This window comes from Eumetopias jubatus, unplaced genomic scaffold (assembly GCF_037043125.1).
Source record: "Eumetopias jubatus isolate StellerSeaLion01/CBP00866 unplaced genomic scaffold, mEumJub1_p1.0 scaffold_4, whole genome shotgun sequence".
NCBI classification, from domain to species: domain Eukaryota; kingdom Metazoa; phylum Chordata; class Mammalia; order Carnivora; family Otariidae; genus Eumetopias; species Eumetopias jubatus.
In genome coordinates this window covers 76,166,935-76,192,305 of record NW_028274810.1, presented here as the reverse complement: position 1 = coordinate 76,192,305, position 25,371 = coordinate 76,166,935, and the positions used below count along the sequence as shown (strand labels likewise).

The window sequence follows — 25,371 nt, the reverse complement described above, 5'->3', positions numbered from 1 at the left end:
TACTATACAGAGACGTAAGAATATTTTTTGAAGTAAACTCTGCCTCAGCGTGGGGCTCACAACTCAGAACCCCGAGATCAAGAGTCGAACGCTCTACCAACTGAGCCAGCCAGGTGCGCTGAGGTGTGTAAGAATACTGAGAAGGAGAAGGACACCAAGGATAAGAAACTATTCTTTATTTTAGACAATATCATAAAATTTTTTTCACATTCCCCCCACTTGTTAACCCTTAATCCTCATCTTCTAGTTGAGAAAGAAGGCTTGAGAGAGGGGCGAGAAAAATCATAAAGGGTAAACTTAGCAGCACTGACAAGGTGCTTCCCTCTGCACAGCTGTCGTCTGTCACACTGGCCTTCTGCACAACCGTCTTCCAGAAAGTGCTGATAGGTTTTCTCAGGGGGGAGGGGGTGGGGGGCTAAGATGTCCATGCTCACATAGTATGGGAAAACAGTAGCTAAAGGTTAGTTTTTTTATTGTAACAGGAATTCTCAGTCCTTAGTATTCTGACGTGAGTTGATTTCCAACAGGAGAAAAGGGGTGTGCAATATTCCCCAAGCTTTCTGAGCAAATAATCCTTTTTTTCATCAAATACATCAGAAATAGTTTAGAGTGTACTGTAAATATGGTTTTTTGAGATGGGAGTTAGAAAGCCTGATCTCTTCCCATTCTTCCTCCCACTGTCTGCTAACAGCAGCAGCAGAGTGACTCTCGAATGCAGACCACTGGCCACACTGAGAAAGGGACAAGTTAGTCAAGGATGGAGTGGAAGGGACCAGCCGCGTCCTCACTCACTTCTGCTTGTACATTGTTCAGTTGAAGTATAGTTGACACACAGTGTTCTGTCCGCTTGTACGTTTTTCTTCACTCCCCTAAGTTAAGCAAGATGTACTCCATCCCCCACCCCCTGCCACCTTAAATAATCCAATTGGGTGCTACTTCCCCCCTTTTGTGACAGAGCAACTGATTCATCGCTACCTGAAGAGACAAAAGAGTGCTACTGAGACAAGATGGTGGCCCAGCAGAACAGGTCAATGCTAAGACCACAGGAGACAACATACTGAGAAAAGAGGGTAGCCTCAAGGAATTATGCAGAAACACTATCTAAACAATACTTTCACAAGCACTGATTGAATCTCCACCAGCAAAACTTAGAAAGCATTTACGGTCACCTCAAGCCTGGATGCTGGCTGCTTCTTGGCTTGAAATGTGGCTACGCTTTCCTGAAGAAGGTGTCTGCCCTTAGACTCTAATTGCTTTAGCTTCAGCCTCTTCTGGGCACAGTTCTGACACTGATCTGCAGCAGACTGTCCTAAGATAGCCTGACCACATTGAGGGGTTGTAAAATAATCTCCATGCACGGTTATTAACTGATTAAACTTGCATTCAACACCATATGCTGATAGGATGAGGCAAAGGATAAGATTTGAATCTTAGATCTCTCTGTGCAGGGCATGTTAGGTGATAACTAGAGGGAAGGATTGATTGCAAGCTGGATGTGAGCTCAGGCTTAGGCATGAAGGGAATGGTCTCCTACTGACTGAGAAGCGCCAGGGGCTCCCTGGGCTCTGGTGCAGTCTACAAGGGTTTCACTCCAGGAAGGGTATGATATGGGCATAAAACCACTCTTGAGACAGTTGCAGATGGTCCCCCTCCACAGCCAGGAACACTAGCTGTCCTGCACTGTCCATTTCCTTTAGCCCCAGGCGGTCCTGCAGAGAGAGAGACCATAATTAAGAGGCTTTATGAAAAGTTTTACAGTTAAGAAACAGAATGTTTGAAATACATGCTCAAAGTGTAGTATTTTCCCTGAGTAGTAGTAAAATTTAGAGGTGTATTGTTGAAAATGCCAAAAAGGATACCTCCCAGTTTTCTTCCTGAGCATTCAAAACATATACGTAACTGAGACTGTCATCTACAGAGTTCTATATTCGGCTTTCTGAAAAACCTCCTAAAGCTTCTGGAGGACCACCTGTGTGGGTGGGCAAGCCACGGACAAAACTGCCTCAAAAGGTCAGTCAGGTGAGACTGAGCCAAAGACAGAAACATGTTCGCTTAAAACATATCTAACCCTTCGATAACACACCCCAGACACTTTTCATATCCCGCAGTTGAGAATGGCATTACCCCCAGTGCCACAGAACAAATATGGCTGAGAGGATGAGCAGCTGACGGAGCCGGAGTGCTGCTTCTGCTGTAGCTACCAGCAGTCTGACTTCCACAAGAGGGAAGTTCTTAGTTGTAATTTCCAAAACTCAACAGACCCTAGCTTCCCTTTTCTTTGATCTCACCCAAGCTGGGCCACCAAACGCAGGAGAAAAGCCAAGAGAGGAGACAACCGGCCTGCGAAACTACTCAGAAGAATTTTAGTAGAAGGCAAGTGGTGCACATAGCACTTGTGCCTTTTGGGAGGGTCCAGCTCCAATATACATTCCGTAGAGTGTGGAAGGCCCCAGAACTAGAGGTAGTGAAATGGTGTAACCTCTGCTTGAGAAACAGGGCCTACAAGCGCTTCCTCCAGGCTCCTGCAGGAGGACCTCCCCTCATCAGTGCTCTAGTTTAAAAACAGGACTTCACGTCTGTTCGAGCTTTAAAGTTAACACCTCTCCTGTGTTTTCACGATGCACGGGGGCTTCTTGGATGTGCAGTCTGCACGTCAGCAAAGGAAGCCAGTTCTAAACCTTTTTATCAGAAGGCAGAAACTGGAGATGAGGTGACCTTTGTACGTACTTGAAAACCATGAGGTACAGGTCCTTCATCCTTCAGGATGTACATTTCTGTAAATCAGCGCCTGATATGCTGGCGTCACGATCAGCACCCTGACAGGCCTCACCTGTATCAGACCAAGTCAGGGGCCTCTGAGTACCTACTTGCTCTGGGGTGTACAGGACAAGCTGTATCACCAAAGAACCTAGCAGCTTCGGGAACCAGGAGCTGAAAAAGACAGGACCTCTCTCCTCTCCGGTTACCTGGGTGTACAGAGTGGTCTCCTGCAAGGGGATGGTTTCCTTGGCTTGGCCACTTCTATAAAATCCGAACCACTGCAGGAGAGGAGGGAGAACGAAGATCAGACACACAGCACGTACTGGCTAGTAGCTAAGACTACCAACAAACGGTATCACAAAGCTGTAGCAAAGAGTAAAAATAGAGTACGTCTTGAGTCATCTCTTTTTAACGGTAGATCCTGAGGGATGAGTTAATCTTTCCCAAGAGCTTTCCAATTGCACAGAATTCCTTTTTCCTACACTTATGGAGCACCTACGCTGTGAAAATCTTTGTGCTAAGTCTGACATTTGGAGATAAATATATATTGTGGTCCCTGTTTTCTACAGCTCCAAACACAGAAACAACAAACAGCACAGGGATCAGCAAACTTTACTGTAAAGACCAGATACAAAATATCTTAGGCTTTAAAGGCCACATGAGTGCAACTACCCAATGCTGCCATTCTAAACAAAAGCAACCATAAACTATATAAAAAATGAATATGGCTTTAAGAAAAAGTAAAAATGAATATGGCTCTATTCCAATGAAATTTCACTTATGGACCCTGAAATTTCAATTTATATAACTTTTGTCATCAGATATACTTTTTGATTTTTTCTACCCATTAAAAAATGGTTCATGGGCCCTGCAAAAGCAGACGGTGGGCTGGATCTGGTCAGCAGGCTGCCGTTTGCTAGTCCCTGGTGGTCTGACATAATGTGATGATTCTGCAAAAGAGGGAGCAAAGTCGGCTTGGAATAGGGATGGCATCCTGGGTGGAAGAAGTGACACTTGAGCTTGGCCTTGACAGACGACCTGGAGCTTGTCAGGTGGAGAAGCCCAGGGAAGGGCACTCTAGAGACTGAAAGGCATGAACAAAGGCACGTAAGAGTAAAAACACATGCCAAGTCCGGGGCATTTCAAGACTTGATCCTAGAGTATATGAAGTAGGTAATGAGGGAAGATTAGGTTGGAAAGATAGGTCAAGGCAGACCTTGAATGCCAACCTCAGGGATTTATAGACTTTGGGCTGATGGTCTGGGTCACACAGGTCTCTTGGAAAATGTGATAAAAGTTATAGATCTTTCCTCAGAGAATGCCACTACATAATCTTGCAAACAATTTCGGGTGTGGGGGGGTGGCCCCCAGTGTCCCATTTGTAGACCTCGAGTAAAGAAGCCCTGCTCTACACAAAAGGTGGTGGAAGGGACTGAAGGTTTCTCCCGAGCAGACAGCTGTATTTTAATGCCATTTACTCCTGCGGTCTCCTGGTGTGGCGTGGCCTGCCGACACAGCATCTCACCTCAGAGTCCACAGGGTCCACAATGGAATCATTGAGAAATTTCACCATCACAAACTTCTTCAAGGCCATCAGGTTCTTCTTGTAGGACTCATTGACACCCTGGAGGAAAGGCCAGTAGTATTTCAGAGACAATATCGTCAGGTTCCAGCAGGGATGTTAAAGCCTTCCAGTGCTCTGGCCTCCCCAACCCTGGGCCACCGTATTTCCTCCGATGATAATGAGCTGCTCTTCCAGCTTCCGGCCCAGAATTTACCTTCTACAGCCTTTTCTTACCATCCCATCTGACTGGCAATGCCCCCACCAACCACAGTCCGTCACCGCATTCCACAGGCATCCGTCACGTAGGTTAAAAAGCAAGTACCCAGAGAGAGCCAAGGCAAAATGCAAAACCACACGTTCTGAGTGGTTCTGCTATATACTCTTCTGTTTCTTTCCCCAGCACCCCTCAAATTTCATTTTAAAAAACAAAAACAAAAACCTCCAGATAAGCCCAATATAAATTGAGCCACTGAGTTTACCAGAATCTCACAAGCCAAGTTCGTGCCTGGGACATACTCGGTCCCCTCTGCAGTCTCTCTTCTAAGTAAATCTCACTTCTGAGAAAATCTGACCCCCACCCCCCAAGGGACCCACTAGGAAGGCTTCCCTCAGTAAGACAGCAGCTATGACATGCCACTTCAGCCAGCCAGCAACCTACTGAGCTTACCCTGCTTCTTCAACACAAGTAAAGGAAAAGACCTACGGGAAGAAAGCCAAATGAATTTCAGCCTTCCTAAAAGGAATTGAAACTCATAAGCACTGCCTCCCCAAAACAGAACTTCTGTTTCCCAGGGTCTGTCCAGGATATTCTGGGTAAACAGTCAGAGCTGATCGGTTTGTGACGCCCCGAAAGCAACATGAATGCACGGCTAGAGCAGCCTGGGATGGGTGCTTACCCTCTCCTGATTAATATCTGCCAAGAAGATGCTGTGGTTGCGGTACATGTCCTCCTTGATGGGGTCGTGCCAGTATTCTGCTTGCACCAGGCTGCAGGGAGGAGGAATGAAAGAATGAAGGTGACCGAGCTGCGTGTCAGTCAGCATGCCGGGGGCATGCCCCTGTGCACAGCAGACTGCATTAGGAGACTTCAAAGGACAAAACTTCAGGGCCACCAAGCCCCAGGCCTTGCCCTTAAATAGGGCAGACTAAACTTCCACTTACGAAAAAGTTCCCTAACGACACGCCGGAGGTTTAATAGTGCTATGCAGCACAGCACAGAGTCCCACAGATTTGGGAAAAGGACTCATCAGTCTCAGTTCCCCCATTGGCCCTGAGCCTTATCACACTTCCGCCTCCGGGTCACGGTGGCACATGCTGTCCCCGCCCACAATCCCACCTCCTCCCCCCCCCACCCCCCACCCCGCGGCTTCCTATTCATCCTGCAAGCCTCTGCATCCAGCCATCCCTCTCTCCATCCATCTGGCCACCCTCAGGCTGGGATGGAGGTCTACCCCTTCAATCGCAAAGCATTTCTCCTATTGTTGAGTGATGACACTAGTTTTCAGGATTCTGGTATGTCATGCAATTTCTAAGGACAAAAGGTGGGGCTTTGGCATTTACACTATTATTTCAGAGAGGTGTTCACATGCTTCTCCTTTCTCTCCAGTCTCTCTGCTCTCCCTCCCCTCCCCTGCCTTCCCTCGGGGCCCTTCCCCATCCACACTGAGCCCTTCCCGAGTCCTCCCAGCAGGTGCTTCCACGGGGCTCCTGCATCCACACAGCAGCATTTCCACTAAGAGAAAGCTGAGCATGGACCTCTGGGGAAAGGAGGAGTCGGAACACGGGTGGGACCCTGTATCCCACACTGGCAGGGGAAGAAGAAACATTTGGACAACAGGAGCTCCCCAGCCTGAGTGGAAGAGGTGCCCAGAGGCGGTGGTCCAGAAAGCTCCACCCAACAGGGCAGGATGGTACAAAAGCCCAGTGGAACCAGCTACGGCAGACATGTCGGCGCTCCTCACGCCCAGGGCGGGTGCGACTGAGGTCAAAAGAGGCCGCAGCCAGCCTGTCAGCAGTCACAGGGACGGTCTGTCATCTGTTTATAAGTGGATGTGAAAGATTTCAGTATTTAGTTTCACTGATTGTGTCAAAAGGTGATGAACTCCGACCGTTTAGAGAATACTGCCATTGGCACTGGGCTTGTCCCTTTGTTCCAGCCCTGCTGTCGCTCACCGGGTGAGAGCTGGCTCCCTGGTTCTCCCCCCAAGGACTACAAGCTCCTTCAGCAGCGACGCTCCGGCGCCGCAGATGCTCAGCAGGAAGGCTCTGCCGAGTGGAAGGGAGCGATTCGGGGACGCCAGACAAGCTCTGAAAGAAGTCGGCTGGTACTGAGGGAGTGAGCAGAAGGGAAGGCCGTATGGTTAGGAGAACAGGGGAAGAAGCTGCAGGAGTGGGTGGTCAACAGTGTCCAATGCTCGCCAAGTGCTGAGCGCCGGGCGCACACACGTTCACACAGGTGGCCAATCCAAGTTTCTTCAAAAAATGTTCAGTGACTAAATACAAAGGTCTTTGGACCTTGCCAGACGAGGTTCTGGTGACCCAGAATTACAGCAGGGAGCCCAACGGCTGAAAATGAAAGAACCAACGAAAGCAGTAGTCGTGGGTCACCTTGCTGTGTGAAAAGGAAACAGAGCTAAGAAGGGGTAACAGGAAGAAACGAAGGGCATTTTGTTTTGTGAGAAGCCCGGGGCACCCGGGACGGTGAAGGGGAAGGGCCTGAGGATGAGCTCAAGTGGGAAGTGCTGGGGAGGCAGACAGAGAAGAAACATGCGTCTGTACTATTCTCTCCTTGTCACCAGGGAAGGGCCAGTTTCAGAGGTTTAAGTAACACTCTCAAAACTACACAGTCGACGGGCACCTGGGTGGCTCAGTCGTTAAGTGTCTGCCTCCAGCTCAGGTCGTGATCCCGGTGTCCTGGGATCGAGCCCCATGTCGGGCTCCTTGCTCAGTGGGAAGCCTGCTTCTCTCTCCCTCCCTCTGCTGCTCCCCTTGCTTGTGTGCTCTCTCTCTCTCTCTCAGTCAAATAAATAAATACAGTCTTTAAAAAAACAAAAACAAAAACTACACGGGTTGTGTCATCAGTGCTCAACTGGTTAAGCATCCAACTCCCGGTTTCGGCTCAGGTCGTAACCTCAGGGTTGTGGGATCGAGCCCTGCATTGAGCTCCACGCTCAGTGGGCAGTCTACTTGGGATTTTCTCTCTCTCCCTCTGCCCCTCCCCCTGCTTGCTTGTGCATACACACTCGAAATAAATAAATAAAATCTTTAAAAAAGAAAAACTACACAGTCATAGACAAGGTAAGACAGGAGCCTAAATCTGCCCAAGTCCACACTCTTCCCAAAGCAGCCCATTCAAGAGGCAGTCAGCAACCCAGAAACCGTACCCTTTACCCCTGAGGCCTGTTCTGGCCACTGTGGCTTCGAGAGAATAATAGAAATCTGTGTACAGCACTTACTGGGCCTATTCTAAGCACTTTACATACATTAACCTATTTAATCCTGACAAGAATTCCATTGGGAAGGCACTATTTTTAGCCTCCTGTTTATGACTGAGGCAACCATACCCAGAGTGATGAAGTGGCTTGCCCACAGTCACACTGCTGGGAGAGAACAGAGCCCAAATGGCCTGGCAGGCAATCTGGGCCCAAAAGCCCTGCTCTTAACCACTATACATACCACCGCCTCTGCTGACCATGGCATGCCCACAGCACCAGCTCCACAGCACACAGCCCTGGCCTGGAATCGCGGGCACTCGCCTCTCGGAGCCGGATTCTCCCAGGGTTGTCGTGAAAATTAAGTTATCAACTGTAAAGCTCACTAAGGTGTCCACTCCTGGCACAAATTCCACAAAAGGTAGTGCTGTCGGACCGGTCACCATCCTATTCTGTTCCTCCTGCCCCTCACTCTAAATCCAGCCGCCGCCGCCGGTACAGTCTGCACGGGGAGATGCTGTTCCACGTCCTAGCACGAGAGGAACAAGAGCCTGATGGAGAGGAAAGGAAATGCAGAAGCAGATGTGCTGAGGTGATGGCCAAACCTAAGGCATTCTAACCCAAATCACAAGATGATTTCTGCTAGAATCTGACAAACTTATTTTATTTTATTTTATTTGACGAACTCATTTTAAACTCCAGATGAAACAATAAAAGTCCAAGACCAGCCAAGACTTGAAGAAGAGCCGTGTAAATGTTGCTATAGTAACCAAAGCAGACTGCGCATGGGGTAGAGACAGACAAATAAATGAATGGAACAGAATAGCAGCCCAGAAACAGATTGGGCATCGAAAACCCCAGGTAGATGAAAAACATGAGAATCAAAACAAAACCTGAAAAAAAAAATCAGAAGAAAATATGAGATCGGAGAATAGCTTTGTGCTTCAGTCCTAAGGACTGATGAAGTGGCCTGAATCCAAATTAGAAGCTGCTACACCTGATGCTGGTTTGGACACTGCGAATGTACCTAATTCCCCTGAGCTGTACACTTAAAAATGACTGAAATGGCAGATTCTGTTTTATATATATTATATATATGTTTTACCATAACTTAAAAAAATCAATAATATGCCCCAAACCAATGAATTATACACCCTAAAGGACAGAACTGTATGGGATATGAATTAGATCTCAATAAAACTGCCTAAAAAAAAAAAATCTGCTGTACCAAATGAAAACACCACAAATAAAATTAAAAGATAAGCCACAGGCTGGGAGAAGTTAAGTGTAATATACCTAACAAAGAAAGGCTTGATAATCCTAATATAGATGCACGTGTGTGTACATGATACTTATACATCAGTAAGAAAAAGAGCGCCCAACAGAAAAACAGGCAAAGACTAGAATAGGCAATGAATAGGCAATTCACAGAAAAGAGAGACCCGAGTAGCCAACAAACACGAACAGATGATCGAGCTGTCTAACAGGACGCGCAGACTGGAAAGCAAAACCATCCCACACACCTCTGCCTGGCAGACGCGTAACAGACACAGGATCAAAAGTCAGTAAGACTGGAGAAAACGGCAACGCTCACACTCTGTTGGTGGGAACAGAAATTGCTACAACCACCTTGGCAATATCAAGTCAAGTCTAAAATGCACATGCTCATCATTGTAATCACAGTAGCTAACACGCACGGAGTGTCTCTGAAGTACTGTTCTAAGCACTCTATCTACATCTACTAACTCATGTAACCTCTACAACCCATGAGGTAGAACTTCTGCCCTATTTTACAGATGATGAAACTAAGGCAGGGAGGTTAAGAAGCATTCCCCAAATTACCCAATAAATAACTGAGAGTGCACATGTGAATTCCACTAGTACATAAATTCTTGTTCGGGGATTGCTAGGTAATAGAAAATACGTATACTGGTCTCCAACCCCGGTTCCTGGCACAGAGCTCCTGAAACCCTTGTAATTTCCTAAGTGATAAAAGCACTAGGAGCATCTTTTGTTCTAGTGAGGTGGCTCTGGGTGGGCTCCTGGATGGCTCCTGGATGGGGCTGGTCACCAGAAAGACCAAGCCTCCATCTGAAGCTTGGAATTTTCTGCCCTGCTCCCCATTTTCCAGAGAGGGGAGCGGGCTGGAAATGGAGTTAGTAACTGATCGTGCTTACGTGAAGAAACCTCCATAAAATTCTAATAGTAGGGGTTCAGAGAGCTTCCAGGTTGGCAGACACACCCACACCAGAAGGGTGTGCACCCCAGCTCCCGTGCTCAGGACCCTCCCAGGCCTTGCCAATGTATCTTGTTCATCTGTGTCCTTTTTTTTTTTAAAGATTTTATTTATTTGAGAGAGCACAAGTGGGGGAGAGGAACAGAGGGGAGAGGAGGAGGAGACTCCCCGCTGGGTAGGGAGCTCGCTGCAGGGCTCCATCCCAGGATCCTGGGATCATGACCCGAGCCAAAGGCAGACAACCGAGCCACCCAGGCGCCCCTCATCTGTGTCCTTTATCATACCCCTTAATAAATTGGTAAACATGTTTCCTTGAGTTCTGTGAGCCACTCTAGCAAATGAATCATGCCTGAGGAGAGGGTCATGGGAACCTCCACCTTGTAGCCACATCGGACAGAAGTTGTGGGTAACCTGGGGACCTACTACTGGTGATGGGCGTGTGTGTGTGTGGCAGGGCGCAGGCTCGTGGGACTGAGCTCTTAATCTGTGGGATCTGACGCTATCTCCAGGTAGTCAGTGTCAGAACTGAGTTAAATTGTAGGACACCAGCTGGTGTCACAGAGAACTCCTTGGTGTGGGGGAAACCTCCACATATTTGGTGACCAGAAGTGAAGTGTCCTGTGTGAGTACAGCAGTGGCATAAAAGTAAAGGAGACATGCAGCAACACAGGCTGGGCTTTTCAACACAAGGATGTTCCCTCAAGGTTGTTTGCTAGAGAAACTAGAAATGCCGAAATGTTTGCTATATGGAAATCAATACACGGTGGCGTAGTCAGAGAATACAGAATGCCAGGTAGCAGTTAAGAGGAATGAACTAAGGGCGCCTGGGTGGTTCAGCTGGTTGAACGACTGCCTTTGGCTCAGGTCATGGTCCCAGGGTCCTGGGATCGAGCCCCGCTTTGGGCTCCCTGCTCGGCGGGAAGCCTGCTTCTCCCTCTCCCACTCCCCCTGCTTGTGTTCCCTCTCTCGCTGTCTCTTTCAATTAAATAAATAAGTAAAATCTTAAAAAAAAAAAAGAGGAATGAACTAGATGTATATATGTAACCACGTTATTGAACATAATACTGAGTGAAAAACTCATTTGCAGAATGAAGTACACAAGACATCCATAACATAACATTTTATATAGACAAAATAAGGCTACATATTGATGGAGAATATATATGTATATAAATACACAATTTTTTTTAATGGACAGAAAGGATCTATTACTCTCATTTCTCGACAGTGGTTGTCACTATGGAGGGCGGGCAGGGAATGGAACCCGGCAGAGATGTGTAAGAATTCAGTATTATCTGAAATGTTTCAGTTCTTAAAATATCTGAGGCAAATATGACAAAATATTAATTTTAGGTCTTAGATGACATTACTCTACTTTTCTCAACACTTGAAAAGTGCCGAAGTGGATGCCTCAGTATTTCCAGAATGGGGAGCGGCGAGCTGAGGACGAAGGTGTGGGGAAAGCGGGACAGCTGGGGATAAGCACACCGTGAGAGCCATTGGGGGCACAGGCCCCGGCAAGCCCTGGGCACGCAGGGCTGAGGGCCACGGACCAAGGACAGGGCCACCTGGGAGAGCAGGGCGGGCACAGGGAAGAGGAGAGGCCAAGGCCAGGCCGGCACTGCTGTACTCACTGTGGCAGGGAGGGGAGCAGTGAGTGGGACAGCGAGGAAACCGGAGCAAGAAGAAACCCAAGGGCTACCAGTATCTCAAAGGAGAACTAGAGGGCGGATTTCTACATTCACGAGGTGAGAGAGGGCTGTCACGCTCACCATTCCTCACTGCTGCCCCCACTGAGCCAGGAGCAGGTGCTGGAGAAGTCCCTCCTTAGTCCCTCCTCACTGGCTTCCCAGGGGACTAATCCAATTCGCTTTGCTAAGGTTAAATGATCTGAACAGTGCAGAAGACACCTTCTGGGGGTCTCTGCCTAAATCAAAATCAACTGTCCCTCGTCTGGGAACTGCACCCTTCCCCGGGCCCACCTTCTGGTTACAGGGGCAGGTTCGGTTGGTACGGTGTGGTCTCACTTGTCTGGTCGAAGCCAGTGATGGAGATCTGACCTGAGCTGGGACATGGTCCCTTCCCCAAGACGCTGGACTGGGACCAAGAGATTCCAGCCCCTCCTGAGATAATATCCTAAGCAGACACAATGAAAAACTTGGAAGCTGGGGGCGCCTGGGTGGCTCCGTCGGTGGAGTGACAGTCTCTTGGTTCCAGCCCAGGTCATGATCTCGGGGGTCATGGGATTGAGCCCCAAGGTGGGCTCTGTGCTCAGAAGGGAGGCCGCTTGAGATGCTCTCTCTCCCTCTACCCTTCCCCTGCTCTGCAGGCACTCTCGCTCTCTCCAAAATAAATACATAAATCTTAAAAAGCAACCAACCAACCAACCAACCGAGAAGCTGGGCAAGGCCACCTTTCACCGGTGGGGGGCCAAAGAGGCTGGTGAGCATGCAGAGGCAGCAGCAATGCCAGTGGGAGACAGACCCAGCTCTTGGTGGCTCCCATTTCTTGATTCTAGTCCCTCTGAAACCCTGGGTACCAAAAGACTATGAACTTCTTTAAAAATTTACTTTGGTTGGATGTGGTTATTTTCCTACAACCAGAATCCTCCCTGATACAGAGGGCAGCCTAGGACCATACTGCCGGAAGAACATGCTCTCCTTCCGTCTCTTCCCACCCTCCCCACCCCCTTTGCGCCTCTACCGGGGCTACTTGCCTTTTTATTTTTATTTTTTTAAGATTTTATTTATTTGAGAGAAGGAGCGCACAAGCAGGGGAGCAGCAGAGGGAGAGGGAGAAGCAGGCTCCCCGCAGAGCAGAGAGCCCAACGTGGGGCTCCATCCCAGGACCCTGGGATCATGGCCTGAGCCGAAGGTACACACTTAACCGACTGAGCCACCCAGGCGCCCCATACCCGCCTCTTTAAAACTCATACTGGCCATCTGCTAAAATGAGATATACAGGGGCGCCTGGGTGGCTCAGTCGTTAAGAGTCTGCGTTCAGCTCAGGTCATGATCCCAGGGTCCTGGGATCGAGCCCCACATCGGGCTCCCTGCTCTGCGGGAAGCCTGCTTCTCCCTCTCCCACTCCGCCTGCTTGTGTTCCCTCTCTCGCCGTGTCTGTCAAAAAATAAATAAAATCTATTTTAAAAAAAAGGAGATATACATATAAATACAAAGAACTTTTAAAAAGAAAAACCAACTCCATAAAATTAGAAAAGTATCAATCTGTAATTGAGCCACCGAGAACTCGGAAAGCATTTCCCAGGGAAACCATGTTATAAATGCTGAGCTGTATCCTGGCTTGCCAGTCTCATTCAGCTACAACATTATGAAACTTATCTCAGGTCATTCCACTTCTCTCCATCTCACCCCAGGATCCACACCACCATCACCTCTGACCGAGACACTGTGACAGCCCCCTGCTTTTGCTCTCCCCGCTTTCCAATCCACTCTCTACAAAGCAGTGGAGACCATCTAAAAACATGAATCAGGCCATATTATTCCCTTGCTTAAAACCTCCCAACAGTTTCTCTTGATGTTTAGCAGGAAACCCAAATGGCCGATGTGACCTTCCCGTCCTTGAGGTATCACCCCTACCAACTCCCGTCTATCACTCAACTTGTCACCGGGGCCTAGAACAAGCCAAATGCGTCCTAGGATCGGGCCTTCATGCCTGCTGCTCCTGCGGCCTGATGGCTCTTTCCTTAGCTCCTTCCATTCTTCTCATCCTCCAGACCCCAGCTTAAATACCTCTTCTCCGAAGGCCTTTCTGTCCAGAGTCGGTACCTGCTCCACACTCCTCTCCACCACTGCACCCCGTTTACTTCCACCACAGCTTCAGCACAATTAGAGGTGACCCAGTGCCTCTGTTTGCTTGCAGCTCCCCTTTCCCCACTGGAATGTTCTTTCATGGAAGCAGGGACCCTAACTGTCTTATTCTCCGCTGTACCTGCCAGACCTACCACAGGGCCTGGCGAACTGCAGTGCAACATTTGATGAAATTATCAATGAAATACTTTATAACTGCAACCGAAAAGAGAAAACAAAACCACAGCAATGCTTATAAATATAGGAAACAGGTAGCTCAAGTTGAATAAGTATTTTAAACATGGCATCACTAGCAGTAATGGGCCCATCTGCCTACTTACTATGAGCTGAGGGCCCTGCACTGAATCTCCGTGCGGGAAAATACTACAGCGAACCTCATGCTGGGGATGAGGAGGAGACTCAAAGACACACCAGGTCATGCAGCACGCGGTGTGGAACGGAGTCTCGCCAACACCTGCCCAGAAAGAGGGTCTTTTTTTTTTTTTTTTTTTTGGCGTGTCTGAAGAGGCCTTTATTTTCCCTTCACAAGCGGTTGCTCCTTAAAGGTTCAGCACTGAACTCTAGGATGGAAATCACTTTCCCTCCGAAAACTTCTAGCAGGCGGTGCTACTGAGGGGAGTGCGCGGTCATTGGAACAGACTCTGGGCGGCCTCCCTGGGGCCCACCCTTTCTCCTGGTGCTCTTGAGAGGGCACAAGGGGACACCTCCATGTGAGGCTTTGTTCATTCCTTGCCCTGACCACTTAGTGAGCCCTTTCCAGCTGGAAACTCATGTCCTGTCGTTCTGAGACATTTTCTTGTATGTCATTTCTTTGATAATTCCCAACCACCCTTTTTCCTCTGGGCTCTTTTCGGAACTCCTAACAGGCAGATCCTGGACTTCCTAAATGGCTCCTTTAATTTTTTCAGTTCTCTACTTTTTTTTTAAACCTCTTTGAGGTTTTTGTTCTCATTTCTAGGAGATTTCCTCAAGTTTATATTCCCATATCACTTTCACATTTATTTTGGCTTTCTTATTTTTAATTGCCAGGAGCTCTTACTCTCCGATTGTTGGTTTTATTCACATTCTTTTCCGGTGCCACAGATGTAACTGCTCATCTCTGAAGATAATAATTCTAGGCTTTTTTTTTTTCTTTTTTAAAGTTTTCTTTGGCTCCTTGAATTGTCGTATTTTCCTTCCAAGTTGCTTTTTACTTTTTGTTGGTTTCAGTCTATCTTTCATGTTAGAAGCTTTTCTCAGATGTCTGGCTGGGGTTCCCCAGCTCATGGTTCATACTGAAATGAGGCACTACAAAGCTAATTGGAGGCTCCTCGTGCAACAACAGAGCTTACCTCCTGGTGGCTTCACCTCACGGAAGTCAAGAACAATCCTGATTTACTCCAAAACCTCAGCCTGTAGATCTTTTCTCTGGGGCCAGTCAGGTTTTCCAGAGATAGGTCTGCCAAACACCAGCCTAGCAGATAATAAGCCTAGTGGCTATCATTCTGGGAGCTGAGTGGGAGGAAAGGCGAGGGGGAGGGTATGGGTTTTCAGTGTGGTGTCTCACCACCATCCTGTGCTTATTACCTCACTCTTGTACTTCTCTACTTAAATTGCTCCAGAGAATAAATTTTGCTTCTCTTGTCATAGTGGGGGAGAAGCAGTAACTTGGATGTGCACTTAGGGGAACTGGCAGTTTGATCATTCCTTATATAGAAATAATTTTTTTTCGACAAAAAGTCCCATTTTTAGCTCCATGCACTGATCTCTACCTTCCAAAGGATCTTATGCATCTAATTCCTGACCCTCTCTGGAGCTATAAAAAGTGAATCTGCTCCCTTACTGTCAGTGCATCCTTCAGAAACTAAAGGTTTCAGCTTTTTTGGCTCTGCTGAAACAGTTACCACTCATTCATCTGCTTTCTGTCTTTCAAAGACATGTTGATGTCTTTTATTGACTCGCCTCTCCTTTCCTGTTCTCTTGGCCCTTGTGGGTTTATCACTTTTTATTCTTTGGCTACCGGGTTATTATTACAGTTTAAGGAGGCAGTGAAGACAAACACATCAATCTACCCCTTTTAATCAGTACTTAGTGTTACTGTCTCCTCCCCATGACTGCTCATTTCTAGTCACTAATAATTCTGATTGCCAGGCATTGTGTTTGGTTCACAAAAGAAACACAAAGAAAAGGATGAATTTTTCTGAGGCATCTGGGCAAGAGTTAGAAGAATAATGAGTAAAGAATAAAAAACAATGAGGGCGCCTGGGTGGCTCAGTCAGTGTCTGCCTTCGGCTCAGGTCATGATCTCAGGGTCCTGGGAGCGAGTCCTGCATTGGCTTCCCTGCTCAGTGGGGAGTCGGCTTCTCTCACTCACTCTGTGCTCTCTCTCAATCTCAAATAAATAAATAAAATCTTAAAAAAAAAAAAGTATCTTAGTTTCCTTCACTGACCATCAGGTGGCACTACTGACCTAACACAGCTCTGTGGTTCGGCGTGCGGCCAGTGGGTGAGAAAGGAAGAGCAAGTTGCAGGTTGTTTACACATGCAAATCAGGGGCAGGGCTGGACCTTAGAAAACAGCTTAAAGGAAGTGCTATATTGAAGAACTGTTATTAGACAAGAACGATACCCTTGGAAAACCTGTAGGATAGCTGCTATAGGCCTACTAGTTGATCCCAAATCTCAGCTACCATCTAGAATACTCCAGACCTACTGAATCCAAATTAAATCCCTGATCCCAGGGATGGAGCCCTAGGATCCATTTTAAGTCAACGTCCCAGAGGTTCTGATGTATAATTTAAGATTGGAAACAACTGAAAAGAACAGGCTCCAAAAGGGATACTGTTGTGTGTGTGTGTGTGTGTGTGTGTGTTTAGTGGAAGGTGGGGAGGGGCAGAGGGAGAGAGAGAGAGAGAATCTTAAGCAGGATCCATGCCCTGTGCAGAGCCCAATGCAGGGCTCAATCTCATGACGCTGAGATCATGACCCAAGTCAAAATCAAAAGTCGCATGTTTTAACTGAGTCACCCAAGAGCCCTGTGATTCTGTATAGTTTTAAAACACCCAAACATATCTGAGCAGTGGGGACACTGACATAGAAGGCTAACCCTTTGCTGCTGACAACCCAAAGAATCTGTCAAAAAGAAAAAAAAATTAACATATAATGTATGATTTGTTTCAGGGGTACAGGTCTATGATTCATCAGTCTTATATAATACACAGTGCTCATTACAACACATACCCCCCCAATGTCCACCACCCACTTACCCCATCCCCCGGCCCCCTACCCTCCAGCAACCCTCAGTCCGTTTAAGATTAAGAGTCTCTTATGGTTTGTCTCCCTGTTTTTATTTCATTTTTTACTCTCTTCCCCTATGATCCTGCCTGCCTTCTTAAATTCCACAGATCAGTGAGATCATGTAATTGTCTTTCTCTGATTGACTTATTTCACTTAGCATAATACCCTTTAGTTCCATCCATGTCATTGCAAATGGCAAGATTTCTTTTTTGATGGCTGCGTAATATTCCTGTGTGTGTGTGTGTGTGTGTGTGTGTGTGTGTGTGTGTGTGTGTGTGTGTACATACCACAAACATACCACATCTTTAGCCATTCATCTGTTGATGGACATCTGGGCTCTTTCCATAGTTTGGCTATTGTGGACATTGCTGCTATAAAATTGGGGTGCATGTGCCCCTTTGGATCACTACATTTGTATCTTTGGGGTAAATACCCAGTAGTGCAATTGCTGGATCGTAGGGTAGCTCTATTTTCAACTTTTTGAGGAACCTCCATACTGTTTTCCAGAGTGGCTACATCAGCTAGCATTCCCACCAACGGTGTAGGAGGGTTCCCCTTTCTCCACATCCTCGCCAACATCTGTTGTTTCCCGACTTGTTAATTTTAGCCATTCTGATCGGTGTGAGGTGGTATCTCACTGTGGTTTTGATTTGGATTTCCCTGATGACAAGTGATGTTGAGCACTTTTTCATGTGTCTGTTGGCCATTTGGATGTCTTTGCAGAAATGTCTGTTCATGTCTTCTGCCCATTTCTTGACTGGATTATTTGTTCTTTGGGTGTTGAGTTTGGTAAATTCTTTATAAATGTTGGATATTGGGCTTGGTACTTTCTTTTTTTCTTTAAGGTTTATTTATTTATTATTTATTTGTCAGAGACAGAGAGGGAGGGAGAGCATGAACAGGGGGAACAGCCAGGCAGGGGGAGTAGCAGGCTCCCTGCTGAGCAGGGAGCCCGATGTGGGACTCGGTCCCAGGACCCTGGGATCACAACCGGAGCCAAAGGCAGACACTTAACCAACTGAGCCACCCAGGCGTCCCTGGGCTTGGTACTTTCTAAAGGCTCTTTTGTTTTTTAAAAATGGAAATTTATTGTGTTGTAATTATATTCTTTCTATATTAAAAAAAATACCCTCAAAATAAAACCCCTCCCCAGGGGCACCTGGGTGGCTCAGGAGGTTAAGTGTCTACCTTTGGCTCAGGTCATTATCCCAGCCCCACGTCAGGCTCCCTGCTCAGCAGTCTGGTTCTCCCCTCCCTCTGTCCCTCCCCTGCTCATGCTCTCTCTTGCACACTCTTTCTCTCTGGAATAAATAAAATCTTTAAAAAAAAAGCCTCCCTTCCTTTTTTAAAATTAATATTAGAGCAGTTTTAGGCTTATAATATAACTGAGTAGACAGCACAGAGAAATTTATGAAAAGCCTCTCATGTGCATATCACTGGCCACTACTCCTGAAATCTGCTGGCATGAAAGTCAGCATGATATTTTCATGCAGTGACAGTTCTACATCCTTTTCGGCTAACCATACGTACCGTTCTTGAATAGCTTTGTTGTAAGCCCCAGCATTCAGTGTTTTCCTGATCAGGTCACAGATGTGAGAGCTCTCCCCTGGGCACCGAGGGAGTCCATAAACACCTACAGCAGAAGACAAAGATCCGTTCCTTCAGTAGCGGTGTACTGAATACCTACTATGTGCAAGGCACGGTGAGGAACACAACAAACCAGAGCTAGCCTCTGATCTCATTCATTTATTTCTCAAGAAAATAACATATTGAGAATTCATACCATAGCCAGCTTCCCCCTGGTGCTCCTTTTTCTTGATCATAGTTCCCATTACCTGTATTTATTTACTTGCCTCATTGTCTATTTCTTAGCCCCCCCCCCCACTAGAAGGGAAGTTTCCTGAAGACAGGGAGCCTGTTTTATTTATAGATTTTCAATAAATATTTGTTGACTGAGTGAATGATAAAGTTGTTTTTACCAATTTGCATTTGAATATTACTTGTGTTTTTAAAAAGTATTTTTTGGGGGCGCCTGGGTGGCTCAGTCGTTGGGCATCTGCCTTCGGCTCAGGTCATGATTCCAGGGTCCTAGGATGGAACCCTGCGTCAGGCTCGCTGCTCCACGGGAAGCCTGCTTCTCCCTCTCCCACACCCCCTGCTTGTATTCCCTCTCTGGCTGGGTCTGTCTCTGTTAAATAAATAAATAAATAATCTTTAAAAAAATAAAAAATAAAAAGTATTTTTGGGGGCACCTGAGTGGCTCAGTCAGTTAAGCGTCTGCCTTCGGCTCAGGTCATGATTCCAAGGTCCTGGGATTGAGCCCTGTGTCAGGCTCCCTGATCAGCAGGGAGTCTGTTTCTTCCTCTGCCTCTGCCCCTCCACCCACTTGTGCTCTCTTTCTCTCAAATAAATAAATAACATCTTAAACAAACAAAAAGTATCTTTCTACTTGTTATCTTACTTCATCCTCTGAAAAATTCCCACAAAATGGGAAAGGCCTTCTTTCAGTTTCCCTCATCTGCGAAAGGGATTTAAGGTACCAAATTACTTGCCCATCAGCAACAATTAATGGGGTGAATCCAATTTCCTGATTATAAGGAGAATCCTTCTGCTCCTACACTATGCCACCTGATAGCTATATCCATGAGAACAGAGATAAAAGTTCTATCCCAGGGCGCCTGGGTGGCTCAGATGGTTAAGCGTCTGCCTTCGGCTCAGGTCATGATCCCAGGGTCCTGGGATCGAGTCCCACATCGGACTCCCTGCTCCTTGGGAGCCTGCTTCTCCCTCTGCTTCTCTTTCTCTCTCTCTCTCTCTCATGAATAAATAAAATCTTTAGGAAAAAAAAAGTTCTATCCCAAAGACGCACCCTTCCCCGGAAGTATGTAATTCTGCCTCAACAGAAAACCTGTTGTTTTTCAAAGGATTTAATTTCTACTGTTAACTTTACAGACAAAAAAAGCTTAGATGCTACTGTTGGCCTGAGTCTAAATTCAATAAGACATCACCAATGTCAGAAAACAGGAAATGCAAGGCACCTGGGTGGCTCAGTCAGTTAAGCATCTGCCTTCAGATCAGGTCATGATCCCAGGGTCCCCCAGGACCTGGGGCCCCACATGGGTGGGGAGCCCTGCTCAGCAGGGAATCTGCTTCTCCCTCTCCCTCTGCCCCTGCCCCCTGCTCCTGCTGCACACGCCCGTGCATGCGCTCTCTCTCTCAAATAAATCAAATCTTTAAAAAAAGAAAGGAAAGCCTGTTGGCCCTTCCTGACTCCTCAACCAGCACCTGCCATGCAGCCACAACCACTGCACCTGCAGGAAATCATGCCAATTAAACAGGAGAGAAGCCGCAGGCAGTCCACTGGTTCACCTGTGATCTTGGCTTCTAGAATCTGAAGTCTCTTCCTATTCCTTCAATTCTGGCTAGTTTATTATAAGCCAGAAAGATGGGATTTTCCAAGGATGGCTGCCTTCTTGTACAAATAGAGCTGCTGGAATGTTTTAAAATCAAGTGGTCACATGGATTAGAACGGAGAAAAAAGGGGGCAAACAGGCCAAAGTTACCTTGATGTTGTCCCCCAACCGAGATCAGATTGATCATGGGAGGTGATGGGCATCTCTGAGCCACTGCCCTCCTGGGGAAAAAAAGGGATTATCAGCTCCAGCTGTCAGATAAAAATGTATCATCAACAACCAACTTCGCAGATTAAGCTACTTCATCCTCTGTGAATCCCCAAAGCCACAGAGTATCCAGATTTCCCCCGATATGGCCAAACGCAAATCTTTATTCTTAATCATAGAAAATAAATTAAGTTCCATAAAGCTTTTTACATGGAGATATTTTAGAATAGCTTTCCTTCCAAGAATAGACAAAATGTTCAAAAGAATTAAGAGTGGATCTACCCGAATATAAGAAAAAAATCAATTCCATGTAAATGGAATGATCGAACAGAAAGGGACTTACAGAAATTGGCCTCCCTGGGAGAATCCCATAGCATTGTAGCCTTGCTGCAATTTAGGATCCTTAGCAAGAATCTGACACACTGTTGTTACTTGGGAATTGACATTCAAGAAGAAGCTATTCTCCACATCCTAAAAGAGAAGCCACAGAGAAAGGTCGGGATGAAAACCACCAATGGCATCTTCCCTAAAAGGCCAAACTTATTCAGGTTGGAATCCTCACATAAGCCACTCAAGAGTTAAAGTATCATTGTATGACCCGCTGCTAAAAATGCAAGGCAAAGCATTTTAATAGTACATTCTATGAAATCAGTCAGCAAACCTTCAAAGGAACAGAGCTGTGAAGGGCCTTACCTCCATCAGGGTCTTCCCAATCTCTAAGGATAAGACATAAATTCCTGGTATTTTCTTCTCAACCATTTTTTTAATAGCACCCATGCTTAAGGGATTACAACAGCTGTCTCCTAAACAACAAAGACAATGGTAGATACTCGTGAGCCAAAACATTACACATTTTTTTTTTAAGTTCTATACTTCAAAAGGGCATTAAGAATGTGAAACATACGGAATAGGAGAAAATATTTGCAAAACATATACCTGATAAGGGTTTAATACTCAGGATATACAAAGAACCCTTACAACTCAACAAGAAGTTAATCTAATTAAAAAATGGAAAAAGGACTTGAACAGACCTATCTCCAAAGAAGATATACAGATGGCCAACAAGCACATGAAAACATGCTCAACATCACTGGCCATTAAGGAAATGCATATCAAAACTAAAATGAGATACCACTTCATACTTACTAGAACGGCTTTAATAAAAAAATTAATTAAAAGATGGAAAGTAGCAAGTGTTAGCAAGGATGTGGAGAAATAGGAACCTTGTACATTGCTGGTGGGAGTGTAATATGATGCAGCCACTGTGAAAAGTTTGGTGGTTCCTCAAAAAGTTAAACTTAACAATTACCACATGATCCAGCAATTTCACTTCTAGATTTCTACCCAACAGAAATTAAAACATGCCCACACAGAAACGTGTACATTAATGTTCATAGCAGCATTATTTGTAATAGTTAAAGGGTGGAAATGACCCATATGTCCATCAATGGTTGAGTGGGTAAACCAACTGTGGTATACACACACAGTGGAATATTATTCAGCCATAAAAAAGAATGAAGTACTGACATGCTACAATGTGGATGAACCTAAAAAAACATTATTGTACGTGAAATAAGCTAAACACAAAAGGTCACATAATGTATGATTACCTATATATATACATATTTATCCAGAATAGGCAAATTATCTATAGAGAAAGAAAGCAGATTGGGACATTTCCAGGGGGTGTTGGGAGCGGGGAATAGTGTGATTACTTAAGGGGTACCGGTGTTTTCTGGGGCAATGAAAAAGCTTTGAAATTAGAGAGAAGCAGTGGTTGTACAACCTTGTGAATCCACTAAATGCCACTGAATTGTGTATTTTAATATGGTTAATCATGGGTTATATTTGTTTCACCCCAATTAAAAAGAAAGAATATTTTTTGCTTGGCTCATGTTTATCAAGTAATAACAAACTTCAAAAGCCCGTACAATGTAACTAGGACACCGAATTCACAACCGAAAAATAAGCAGAGGTACATATTACGCTCCCTTATCATCTGGAACATTTGGGGTTAATCAACTCAAAAGCACTCAGGAGTCAGACTTGAAGGCTAGCTAGGACAGGGAAAGGCAAGTGAAGCACGTAGGACACCAAATTTGAGGAGGTACTCACTCACAGGTTCGTGCAAGTGCTGACCCTAAACTTCTACAAACTAGAGAGTGAGTGCCTTCTTAAATTTTGCACTGTGGGGGCCTCCCTGCCTCCCTCTACTCCCAGTCCTATTTCCTGTTTCTAGGAACCAAAACTAAAAACTGGAAGTGAAGTGACCAGCCACTCAATCAGAGAAACAGGCTGAGGTCATTTCCCATTTTGAGCTAACTCATCACATTTCTAACCTGAGAAGAAGCTTAAGAATTCATTTTTAAGGGAAAAGCTAAGGCTTAGAGCACCTTCTTTTTCTCTCATAATAATTTCTTTTAACTCTACTGCGATAGCCCCAGAGCCCAGCACACAGTGCTGAAAAATCTGTCTATATTTGCTGACTCTAATTCCTCTGAACAGTTTTAACTCAATCCAATAAGGCTGTCATCCTCATCATGTTCCCCAACCGCCTTGGTGAAGGTCATTAGTGATCTCCAAATTGCTAAATCCAATAACCCATTCTCAGTTGCCCTGCCCATGAAGTTCCATACAGCTGATTGCTCCCTTCCTCTTGAAACATTTGTATTGGACTCCCTGGACATTGCACTCTCCTGACGTTCCTCCACCATCACTGTCTCCTCAGCTCCCTTCCACCTCATCTCCTCAACCTCTAAATGTTGGCAGTGCCTCCCTCAGGGCTCAATCTTGAGACCTCTTCCCTCCTGTGGACACTCATGCCTATGATCCTGCCCAGTTTCATGGCTTTAAATGCCAGCCATATGCTGAAAACTCCCAACTTAAATCTCCAACTCACATCTCTGTCCTACCTTCTGAACTCCAAATGCCTCTACAACATCTCCTGGATGTCTAATGTGCATCTCCCATCTAGTAAGTCCCAAAGTAGATTCTTGATCTTCTACCCACCCCAAATTTGCTGGCCCTACAGGCTTCCCCATTTTGGTAGAATGACAACTTCTTCCTTTTACTTGCCCAGCCCCAAACCCATGGAATTGTCCTTGACTTTTTTCTCTCTCATCCTGAATCTAATCTGTTAACAGATCCCATTGGCTCTGCCTTCAGAAGATATCCAAACTTTGACCACTTCTCAGCATCTCCCATTACTATATTGTTTCATGCCACCACCATCTCTTGTTGAAATGGTTGCAATAGCTTCCTAACTTGTCTCCCTGCAAATGCCTGAAACCTCCCTACAATCTCTTCTTTTTGGATTTTTTTAAGTAGGCTCCCGCCCAGTGTGGAGCCCAACATGGGACTTGAACTCACGACCCCTGAGATACAATATATAGCAATCAGAGTGGTCCTTTTAAAATGTAAGTCATGGGCGCCTGGGTGGCTCAGATGGTTAAACGTCTGCCTTTAGTTCAGGTCATGATCTCAGGGTCCTGGGATCGAGTCCTGCATCGGGCTCCCTGCTCCTTGGGAGCCTGCTTCTCCCTCTGCCTCTCTCTCTCTCTCACTCTGTCTCTCATGAATAAATAAATACAGTCTTTAAAAAAAATAAAATAAAAAGTAAGTCATATCATGTCACTCATGTGCTCAAAACCCCCCAAGGACTACCCATCTCGAATTCTAGCCAACTCCCTTAGTTGGCCCAACATTGGCACCCCCCCAACCTAAACCCCCATTTTCTTCTTGCTCACTCAGTTCTATCCCCACTGACCTGAATGTTGTTCCTTCAACATACCAGACATACTTCTGCCTCAGGGCCTTTGCATTTACTGTTCCTTCTACCACCTATCCACATGGCATCTTCCCTCATCCACTTCAGGTCTTTGCACAGATGTCACTTTCTCAGTGAATACTTTCCTGACTTGCTTATAAAATTGCAAGCCCCACCTCCCATTTCTATCCCCCTCCCTGCTTTATTTTTTTTTCCATTGAACTTATCACCATTTTACTTAAAACCTATTATATGTTTTACTTATTTATTTCTTTATAGTCTGTCTCTCCCCCTGGAAAGTTCTGAAAGAGCACAAAGAATTTGGTCTGTTCACTATCTTCAGCATCTAGCAGGTGCTCAATAACTACGTGTTAAATGCAAAAATGAACTACAGGTGCCTAACAAATCTCTATTCAATGTGTCAATGAATAAAAGGTTGGATGCCCTGGTCATGCAGCCACAGCCAGGACTGCCGACCAAGTGCCAGACGCTGCACCCTGACGCCACCGCCCGAAATACCCTAACGCAATGCACGGCTCTCTGTGAGCACTCACCAAAAGACAGTCCCTTCCCCTTCTCCCTTTCCAACGCAAGAGTAGCCCCCCAACTCCTAAGACGTTGGGCCAGCCGAGCGCTGTGCGACCTCGGTCCTCGCTCTACACGCTCGCACTTTGCAGACGCGAGCCCAGGCTAAGGAAGGGAAGGAGTCGCCAAACCCTTCTGACTCTCTTCTCCCTCACTCACCCATCCCATGCCAGATCACCAGCGGCAGCGGCGCGGCCGGGTCTAGACGCCCCAGCGCCCGCGCACCGCAGGACCCCGGCAGGAGAGCGGCGGCCAAGAGCCACAAGCAGCCGGGCGACGCCATCTTGACCCAATCATGTGACCG

At 46.3% G+C, this 25,371-nt stretch overlaps 1 protein-coding gene across 1 annotated transcript; it reads right to left on the bottom strand.

The window, feature by feature from the left end:
* Positions 1 to 154: 154 nt before the first annotated feature.
* PPT1 (palmitoyl-protein thioesterase 1) lies at positions 155 to 25,371 on the bottom strand. Its single transcript, XM_028123287.2, has 9 exons — positions 25,227 to 25,371; positions 21,410 to 21,519; positions 21,060 to 21,187; positions 20,660 to 20,730; positions 18,627 to 18,729; positions 5,221 to 5,311; positions 4,286 to 4,384; positions 2,967 to 3,038; positions 155 to 1,709 (listed from the first exon to the last, which is right to left on the bottom strand). Exons 1-9 carry the CDS (start codon positions 25,348 to 25,350, stop codon positions 1,587 to 1,589), a joined length of 921 nt encoding a protein of 306 aa, XP_027979088.1. The 5' UTR covers positions 25,351 to 25,371; the 3' UTR covers positions 155 to 1,586.